Raw genomic sequence first — 9,099 nt, 5'->3', positions numbered from 1 at the left:
TCCTCCTAGCTTCTCCTGTGCTGGTTTCAGCATCTCCACAACGCTCAGATTTCGGTTTTGGAAACTTTGTCCTGGTAGCCCAGTAGAGGGTGGAGTGAAAGGGGCCGGGCTAGACACTGGCCAAGACCTTCTGGGACTCCCCGTGCCTTTCAGGACAGCTTTCCAATCCCGGTCTTACAGGGCTGGAGAGGCCACTGCCCCTGCCCCTGCCCACCCGCCTTTCTTCCAGCCTTAGACGCATCTGTTCTCCCAGGAAGGCCTCTCATTGTTCTCCAAGCCCCGAGGGAAGGGAGGGTGAGGCGCCGGGGAGGGGGGGGGCCCGCCTTCCAGTGTGTGGGCGGCACACGCCTGCGCCCTCCAGGTGGCGGCGGCCATCTTGGACCCGGGGAGGGCACCCGCCCCGGGCCACAGGCGGTGGGGCGGAGGGAGGAGACCGGACACCTCCCCTCCCCACGCAACCCCCCGGCGGGCCTGTGCTCCAAGACCAACGGCCCCAGCTCCCGCCGCTCCGGCCTCCGTGCAAAACCTCGAGCCAGTATCCTCGTGGCAAGTGCCAGCTCCCTGCCCTTTCCTACCAGGAACCTCAGTTTCCTTATCTGTAAGAGTTTGAGCCCCCGCCTTGTCACCAGCTATAATACCTACTGATTGAGCATGGATGATAAATTCTTAGCTTGAAGCCAGGACAGTGTTCCATAATCTATGAGCTTTTCATGCAGGAGATTGTGGGTGCTTTGTAGCCACCACTGCTGCAGGTTCCCCCCTCCATGATTGCGTCTGTCTGTGGACTCTTTGAAGGCCAAGTTGGAGGGGCAGGGGACTGGCATTCAACTCCCCGAAGTTAAAGCCCTTGTACTTTAGGACTTGCGTGGGGCCATTTTGGAAGGGCGTCAGAAACAGACCAGGGCGCCCAGGGCTGGAGACACTTTGTAGATGGTGGAACATTTAAATGCCTCCATGCTTGTTATTTTTATCACCCCTTGTAGTGTCCCCATAGGGACTCCCCCATCAGCACAAAAGCCCTAGAATGAAACGCCCAATGTGTGTGCTAGCTGTGGGGGACATCGTGTCTCAGGCAGGAGCTCAGCAGAGGGTAAAAGGGTTTTTGGCCAGCCTGGTGGTGGCCCCAGGAAGGGAGAATTCACACCAGGACTGAGGTGGCCTGTGGGGTTCCCCAGACATGTGCAGCTGCTCTACCACCTCTGTACTCAGAACCCAACAGTTTGGGGTCCCTCGACTTCCTAAGGGGGTGGAAAACTTGCCCAGAATTCAGAGATGAGGGAAGTGCTAGGAAAAAGAGCTAGAGAGAGGTGGGGAGGGGCCAAGGTCTTCTAGAGGCTGCAGAATCACACCCAGCCCTCTGCAGGATTCTGGAAGCCCAAGATGAGACCTTAGTAATAAACCAGGTGAATGCCAGGCAGGCCCAGGTTCCCCCAGTCCATCCTAATGGTAAGAGGCGTAGATAACAAAAATTATCGAGCAGGAGTGGGAAAGGAGTTTATTTTCAGACACACTCAGAGGGTGGGGGTGGCCAGTGGGCTCCATCTGCATCCCCTCCCGGCATTTGGCTTAACAATTTCTTTCCCCAAATCCCTAGGCTGTGCAAGACAGACAAGGCTCTCCCACCCCCACCCAAAGGAGGAGTTTAGGCAGATGAGGAGGGTGTGTGTGGGGGGTAGAGGGGTAGGTTCAAGTATTCACAGTTCCCCCATCCATACCCCAGATTACACTGTACCCAGGCCATGAGGGAGGATAGCAACCCTGGGGTTCCTAGTGGTTAATAACCCTTCTCTCTCTCAGAAACCTCAAGATGAGCTCCCTACCCTCTTTCCCTGACAAGAACAAACCCTGATGTGCACAAGGAGGGGGCCTCAGCACTCCGCTCACCCAAGGCCTCTGCCTTCCTTACATGGAGTGATGAGAGCGGGCAGCCTTCACTAGTGGTGGTGAATAGGTTGGGAGCAAGTGGTAATGGGTGAGGGGAGAGAACTGAGGATCTCAGGAGGCAAGTTTGGAACCTGATGGAGAAATTCAGACAGCTCTGGTCTGTACCCTCTCCTCACACCCCAGGCCCAGAATCCCTGAGAGTCCAACAGCCAAGGCAACGTAGGGTGGGGGGAATAGCTGCAGGGGACAGCTGAGCAGGTCCTTGTCCCCCACCCCCAGCCAGTCCTGTTCCTGGGGGACATGAAGCTTAGGAAGGGCAAGCACTGGGCTCCAGGCCCAGCTCGCAAGTTCTGAACTTTCAGAACAGCTGAATTGTGGGGAACACAAGGAAGGCCTACTAACCCCCCATCCCAGACGTCCTGGCTTTGGGCAGAGTGGTGGGAATGTGGGGGTGGGGGGGGGTCCTCCCAAGGGTATTATAAAAAAGCTAAAACTGTTAAAAAACTTCTTTGGGAGAAGCTACTTCCAGCCTCTTGCTCCCAAGTAATCAATCTCCCCAGTGCCCAGCAGACAGAGCTAAGCCCAGAGGTGGGGCCCATTAGCACCATGCAATGTTGGGGCACCCCTGCAGCCTGACTGACCCCTAGGCAGGGGCCTTTCAAAGCTGGAGTGCCCACTTGCTAAAGCTTCTGTACTCTTGGTGGGGTGGGGGGGAACCCCTGCGGGACGGGAGTGAAGGGAGAAGGCTTGGCTGAAGTCCAGGCAGGGGTCTCAGCTGGGACCCCAAAGGGCCCCTCCAGGGGTCATGACTTGAAGAATCTTCGTACCACATACTGGCCCAATAGAACCACAGCCAAAACTATCAGCACGTTCCGGATGGGGCCGTTGCCCAAGTCCAGGGCTGCCACCTGCCAAGAGAACAGTGGTCACAGAGGGTCTGGCAGGGTATATGGGCACCAGGGGACTGGGGTGGGGCTGGGAGGGGCCATCCCAGCAGCAGGAAGGAGGGTGCTCGTGCTGGGCACTCACCCAGCCGCCTCTCTGTGCAATCCATCGGGCAATGCAGTGATGCAGCATGAAGTCAGCCACGAAGCGGGTCACCTGGCCCAGGAAGCCAGTCAGGCCGCGTTGGTAGACGTGTAGGGCCAGGCGGTAGCCAAAGCCCAGTAGCGCCACCACTCGGCCCCAGTTGATGCCACTCTCAAACAGGCTGTGGGTAGAGCATGAACGCCATCAGTGGAAGACCCCAAGGAGGCCCTTCAGCCTGCTTCTCCCCTCCCATCCCCTTGTCCCCCACCCCTCGCAACTCGAAAGCAAAATGGCTTAGCTGTGAATCTAGGTGACAGAGGCTGCCCCAGCCTGGCCTGTATTTGGAAAGAGTCTGCATCTCTGTGAAAGAAGAAAGCTCAGAGGGCATGGAAGTGGGTTGCTGCTGCTGCTATGTGGCCCCGATACTGTGGGTGCAAAAAGCACAGAGGGTGCAGGGCAGAGCGAGCAGACGGAGGCAGCAGGGAGATTACCTGTGGACATTGCTGCTGGCCTGGCAGCCCGAGGTGTAGCAGAGAGAAAAGGACAAAGAGGAGGTTAGGATAAGTCCTGGAATCACAGCGGGGTAGGGCATGGCCTCTAAGGACCCGGGCAGAACATTCCAGCTCTGAGTACCATCTAAATCTATTGCCTACTTGCCTCCTCCTGCCTTCAACACCCCCACCCCACCCCCCGCTTGAAATCTGCCAAAACAGACCTCTCTGACCCAGATGGATAACACCGTGTAAGTGTGGACTCTGTTCTAAGCAGATTTTCCCTATTTTATGGTCAAGGAGACAGACATCTAGAAAGTTTCACAAAGCCAGTAAAAGGTAAAGCTGAGATGTGACCCAGGCGTTTGGTCTCTAACCACCAAGCCAGATTGCCTCTCGATGTGATCATAGCACCTGGAAGCCATTTCTAGGTCCTGGTAGAGGGTAGCAACCTTACCATCTTTGGTGTGAAATGTGGTTCCAAATTGGAAGGACAGCTGTGTCCTAGCTGTGCTGGGGGGCTCTGGGGACACCCCCACCCCGGGCCCCTCTGCAGTCCTGATCTAAATGGTCAAGTCCTCAGTGCCAGAACTCACAAGAGTTGTAAGTTTACGCACCAGAGATGTGGGGTCTGGAACCCAGAGAGAGAGCAAGACACGGGCCCAAGGCCACATGTAAAAATTAACAGCAGACATGGGGACAGCAAACGTGTGTCCTGACACTGGCAGAGAAGCGTGTGTCTCCCATCTCACGGGCAGGGCAGAGCGTGGTGTGACAGCACAGCAGAGAGGCAGTGGCCGGGGCTACCTGGAGGCGATCTTGGTGAAATACTGATAGGCATTCTCTACTGTTGGCTGCAGGTGCTGCAACATGGTCTGGAACTCCTCATCATAGCGCTGGTTGATGTCGTCCCCGATGATGGCAAGCCTCTGTCCCACCTGCGCCATGGTGCTGGGGGGACGGGGGGCAGCAGGTGAGAGACACGGCATTCAGGGCCGGGGCCTGGGCTCACAGTGAAGGGGTCCTGTCTGAAATGCCCCTGGCCTTGGCACCCCATCCTCGGAAGTCCTGTGTTCTCAGACACGAGGGCTGGGCCCAGGGACAAGGTCCCCCGTGGGGGTGGGAGCCCAAGAGGAAAGAGGGTCAACAATGAGAGGACAAGACCTCTCAGACCTCCCCAGCTCCTAGGACCTGAACAGTGACTCTGTGTGAGCCTCCACCTCCCTGAAGATATCTCTGTGGGCCCAGTAGGGTGCTGCTCACCTGGCAGGTTCTAGGTACATGGCAGCTATTTCCGGGTCAGCAGGTACAGCCGCCCCATCAGCCTCCTGCTCCTGCTGATGGCGGTAAAAAACGTAGCTGCGGAAAACTTCCTCTGTGTCCTGGGCTACCTGCTCCTCTGAGGATCAAAGCCAGGAGTCAGGGAAGAAGAGCTGGACCTGGTGGCCCCATGCTTTGGGGTGCTTCCTCTTCCTCAAGGCCATAGCTGTCCTCACCCCTGTACTCCAGCCCTTAGCTGACCCCTAGTGCTCGCTCTGTGCAGAGTGGTCTTCTGGCACTTTCCATTTAATCCTCGCAACAGCCTTGTGAAGTAGGTGACCCCCACTTTACAGATGGGGTACTGAGCCACAGGGGGGTTATGTAACTTGCACAAGGTCATACAGCTGGAATGAGCAGTGGAGCCAAGACATAATCCCAGGCATCTGGGGCCCCGAGTTTGTTTTAGCATCTACAAGGGACCCAGCTCTCATGGCTTAGGGAATGTGGGGCCATAAAAGCCACATAGGGAAATAGTGACAGACCTAGGATTGCACTCAAAGTCCAGGGAACAGCCTGTAGTGGGCTGTGAGCTGCAGGCTTCCCTGATGATCCCGTTAGGAGAGGGAGGAAGGGCAGCCATCTTACTTCCTCGCCAAAGCCGTAGCACAGTTTTCCCTGTTGAGCAGACCTGACTGGGTGATAAGCCGGCTTACTTCCTTATTTCTCCTACTGCAGGAATAGGCGAGCCACGCCCCAGTCTTCTTTCCCTCTCACCCCATCCCGCCCCTCTGCCCTGGGATGGCACTGGCCCACCTCCCGCTTACCCGCTAGCATCTGCCAGCCCCAGACTCTTCCCCACCCCCAGGGATTTGCTCTAGCTTCTAAGCCCGATGGGCCACCTGCGTTGGGTGGGAAGGTATTTTCTCCTTTATCCAAGGTGAGTAAACTGAGACGAGAGCCTGCCCCTGAGTCCTGCCCGGCCCTGTCCACTTCTGTTCTCTCCATCCTCACAGACAGCCCTGCTGGTTATGCGATGGGTGAGAGGGCAGAAAGACCCTTACCCGAAGTGGAGGAGGAAGCAGGCTCTTCACACTCCTGCCTGGGAGGGCCTGGTCCTTGCCCAGACGCCATTTTTCAGGTCCCGGTGGAGGGCAGTGTTAGCCTGTGGGGATGGGTTAGAAAAAGCAGAAATGAGGACAAGCAAGGGCCATGGATGAGAGTGAGGGGGGCCCCACTCCCCAGAAGACCCCACAGTCCTAGCTTCAGCCACTCCTATTCCACCACCTTGGATCTGTGGAGTCTGCTGTGGAATCGTAACTTATTGAGCATTTCACTGGCAACTCTTCAGGGCGGTCTGGGGATGAGAAAAAGCAAGGCAGCCAAGAGTCACAGCCAGGGGTCGGCATCCTGGCACCTAGGGCCCCGGGAGGGGTGGTCATAGCACTGCCCTAGTGAGTCTCAGGTCACACTTCACCTCACTCCTGGGAAGTGAGGCTAGTTTCACAGGTTGGGGGTTCTTTCTGCGGCTCCTGGGCCCTCCTGCCCCTTGCCCAGCACATGCTTACCGCAAGCTTGCCACTTTCCAGCCAATGACCCATGAAGGTCACCCTCGAAGGTCCCACTTCCCCTTGGCTGGTCAGAGCACACCTGTTTTCCAACTCAGGCCTATTAGCTGCAAGTATTTCCTGAGTTCCTATCGTATACTTCTACCATGTATGAGCACCCCCACAGGGTGTGGAAAATGCACATTAGCTCAGCAAGAGAAGCACCATTATACCCATTTCACAGGTGGGAAAAGTGAGGCACAAAGAGGTTAGTACCCAAGGCCACATAGCTAGTCCGTCAGGTTGGTTATCTGAATTTCTATGTGTCCATATACTCAACTCTCACTTAAGATTTATTTTCTGGTTTGTGAATCTCAGAGGGTACCTTTTCCTGGTTGCGTGTGGCCCATGCCTTCCATTCCTGCCTTGCAGTGAACTGAGGAGCCCTCAAGAGTCACAGCCTTCTTCACAGCCCCCCAGCCTGCCTCACACAGGTACCCCCCACCACACACTTGCTCTCCTGTCCCCAGCCCTGGCTGCAGCTCCAATCTTCGCTGTGAACTCTTGACACGGGGAGTATTTCCTGGACGTGAGCTGTTTCACTTTCAATTCACATCCCTTTTATTTCCCCCTACCCCCCAGCTGCTTCCATCATCTAGGCGGGAGTGCCCTTCCCCCCAACCCTGGGGAGGGGCCAGCCCCCACCCTGGGCCAGGCAGAGCAGCCCCTCCTCCCTGGGAGGGCTTGTGTACCCTTCCTCGCCCCCTCCCTCTCAGGCCTGGGGCCATTGTTGAAAATGCCCCAAGGACAGAGAGGGGGTGGGGGAGGGCTGGGCTCCCGGCTGGGCTCCCAGCGTGCTCAGCTCTCCACCCCTCCACTCAGGGCAGGGACAGGGAGAAGGCAGACCCTCCCTCTAACAATGAGGCAGACCTTTGCCAGGCACACCCCCATCCTGGTAGCGCTTTCAGGAACAAGATACCTGTGCCTCTCCCCTGGACCCCCAAACCCGGCACCCCAGGACAACACGGCCTGAGGATGCTGACTGAATCTGCAACTCCCTTTCCCACTAACCCAGGGCTCACTGCTGGGGAGCAGGTAGCATCTCAGAACAGTCCCAGGACCAGAGGCCTATACCAACCCAGGCCTACCCCTGCCCCCACCCAAGTTTCCTGACTTCCTGGTAAGGGGAGTCCCCTGCACCCTACCTACTGGGGAAATGCCTGGCAGGGCTGCAGACCGGGTCCAGGGCTCCTGGGGCAGCAGGAAGCGCCGTCAGGGTTCTCCCCCTGCTCTTGACCTTGGCTCTGACCTCCACTCCCGTCCCCCAGACTGCTAGCAGACCTGGTTCTTTGGCACCCGATTCTCAGGTGCCCAGGGCCAGGGAATGAGGGGAAGCTGTCGAAAGGGCAGCCAGAGGGAGGCCTGGCTGGATCAGGCCCCCGGCAGGGATTGGTGAAGCTGCCCAGGAAAGCCTCCTCCTTCCCACCCGGCTCCGGTGGGCTCCCTGCCCCACCCTGGGCTCAGGGTTGCCCAGAGTGGGTTGGATGGGCAGGACCCCCGCCCCCCCAGCTTACCTGTCCAGACCCTAGCCTAGGCCCAGGATGGCTCGGCTGCGAAGAGCTAGAGATCCTGAGGGACCAGAGGCTGTTCCCAGGGGAAGGTGCCCAGGCCTGCTTCCAGGAACGGGTGTCAGTGAATTCCTGGAGTCTGGACGCAGCCTCTACTCGTCCCAGGGCAGCCCTAGGGACTGAGAGGCTTTGGCGATCATAGAGCCGCCGGCTGCTCCCGGTTCCAATCAGAGGAAGTTGCTCTGCGGCAGCCGGATCCGGATGCACCGTCTAGCAGTCTGGGCTCAGCCCCACCCACAACCTCAGCCCGCGCAGCGGAGTAGCTCCTCCCCGACTGCTTTTCCCACTCTTGATCCTTGATCCTTCCCTCCTCTCATCAATCAATACCAGTAAGCCAGGGTGGTGCTGTTTCCTAAGCACCGCTGTGTGCCGTGAACTTTAGTGACCATCTTCTCATTGAACCTTCTCAGTAACCCTTGGAAGTAGGTTTCATCAGCTACACCCATTTTACCGATGCACAAAAGCAGCTGAGGCTCAGCTGTTTTAAGGAACTCTTCCCAAGCTCACTAAGCTGGGTTTATAATCAAGCCTGTAGGTGCAGTGGGGAATAATAATACTAAATTGGGATTCAATGTGCAGCTAAGACATATGTACTAGGCACCTCGGTAGTCTCAAGAGATAGAAATCCTGAAGGTGATAGGCAGGTAAACAGATGAAAACCTGGTAAGGTCTGTGCTCCCCACCTGGGCACATACACGCTGAATGCTCAGAGGAGAGGGAAAAGCGACACAGATACTAGCCGGCCATCGTCAGTGGTTCTCAATAACAGAAGCAGCCACAGGCAAGGACAAGCCAGGTGGGGAGAGGGTGTGCCGAGTCCTCAAGAGCCCCTGCCTGCCTCCTCAGGGCCCAGGTCCGCTGCCCGCCTCCAACCCCACACTTCCTGGAGCCTCACCAACCAGCCCCCAGACTGGCTCCCCAAGCCTCCTTCCCCTGCCTCAACAACCCTCTGCCCTCTCTGCCCCCTACTAATCCCCCACCATGCCCCCCCATGCTCCCCCTCCGCAACTGCCTGACCTTTGCCTTCTAGAACTCCTGGAAGTTTCCAACTGAAGGTTTTACTTTGAAAACTCCTCCTGTTCTTAAGCAGTTGGTCCTGGGGTGGCTGCTACCGTCCCTCCCTCTGAGTCAGGGTCCCTCTCAGGATGGAGAGCGCAGCTCCAACCCCTCGATACTGAATTTGGGGCCACTCCCCCATGTTCCGCTTTTTTCGTAGCCTGGTGGGGAGCAAGGGCAGCCCACAGAGCTCTGAAAAGGCTCTGT

At 57.3% G+C, this 9,099-nt stretch overlaps 2 protein-coding genes across 3 annotated transcripts in view; one reads left to right on the top strand and one right to left on the bottom strand.

The window, feature by feature from the left end:
- The first annotated feature begins 389 nt into the window (after window positions 1-389).
- Window positions 390-9,099, top strand: part of LOC109392455 (putative gametogenetin-binding protein 1) — a 13,743-nt gene continuing 5,033 nt past the window's right edge. The window contains exons 1-2 of the mRNA XM_019660937.1: window positions 390-598; window positions 4,265-4,377. The gene's annotated coding sequence lies outside the window, so the exon portion shown is untranslated. The remainder of the gene's footprint in view (window positions 599-4,264; window positions 4,378-9,099) is intronic.
- On the bottom strand, window positions 1,470-8,819 carry BAK1 (BCL2 antagonist/killer 1). 2 transcript variants are annotated; one of them, XM_019660935.1, is made up of 6 exons: window positions 7,783-8,809; window positions 5,726-5,826; window positions 4,668-4,803; window positions 4,212-4,355; window positions 2,914-3,094; window positions 1,470-2,792 (listed from the first exon to the last, which is right to left on the bottom strand). In XM_019660935.1, the coding sequence occupies exons 2-6, from the start codon at window positions 5,793-5,795 to the stop codon at window positions 2,688-2,690; spliced, it is 636 nt and encodes a 211-aa protein (XP_019516480.1). In that variant the 5' UTR covers window positions 5,796-5,826; window positions 7,783-8,809; the 3' UTR covers window positions 1,470-2,687. The 2 variants fall into 2 exon arrangements, with proteins under 2 accessions (XP_019516480.1, XP_019516481.1); XM_019660936.1 differs by lacking the exons at window positions 1,470-2,792; window positions 2,914-3,094 and adding an exon at window positions 3,142-3,424 and having other exon boundaries at window positions 7,783-8,819.

Source organism: Hipposideros armiger, unplaced genomic scaffold (assembly GCF_001890085.2).
Source record: "Hipposideros armiger isolate ML-2016 unplaced genomic scaffold, ASM189008v1 scaffold_331, whole genome shotgun sequence".
NCBI classification, from domain to species: domain Eukaryota; kingdom Metazoa; phylum Chordata; class Mammalia; order Chiroptera; family Hipposideridae; genus Hipposideros; species Hipposideros armiger.
Note: the sequence above shows the minus strand (reverse complement) of the source record. Positions and strands in the feature narration are given on the sequence as shown.

Bases quoted from the DNA above. Each gene is read 5' to 3' on its own strand.
- BAK1 (XM_019660935.1), bottom strand. From the start codon at position 5,795: ATGGCGTCTGGGCAAGGACCAGGCCCTCCCAGGCAGGAGTGTGAAGAG. The intron at 4,356-4,667 runs GTGAGCAGCACC...CCGTCCCCCCAG, and splicing joins ATGTACCTAGAACCTGCCAG to CACCATGGCGCAGGTGGGAC. The intron at 2,793-2,913 runs GTGAGTGCCCAG...TTCTCTTGGCAG, and splicing joins TTGCACAGAGAGGCGGCTGG to GTGGCAGCCCTGGACTTGGG.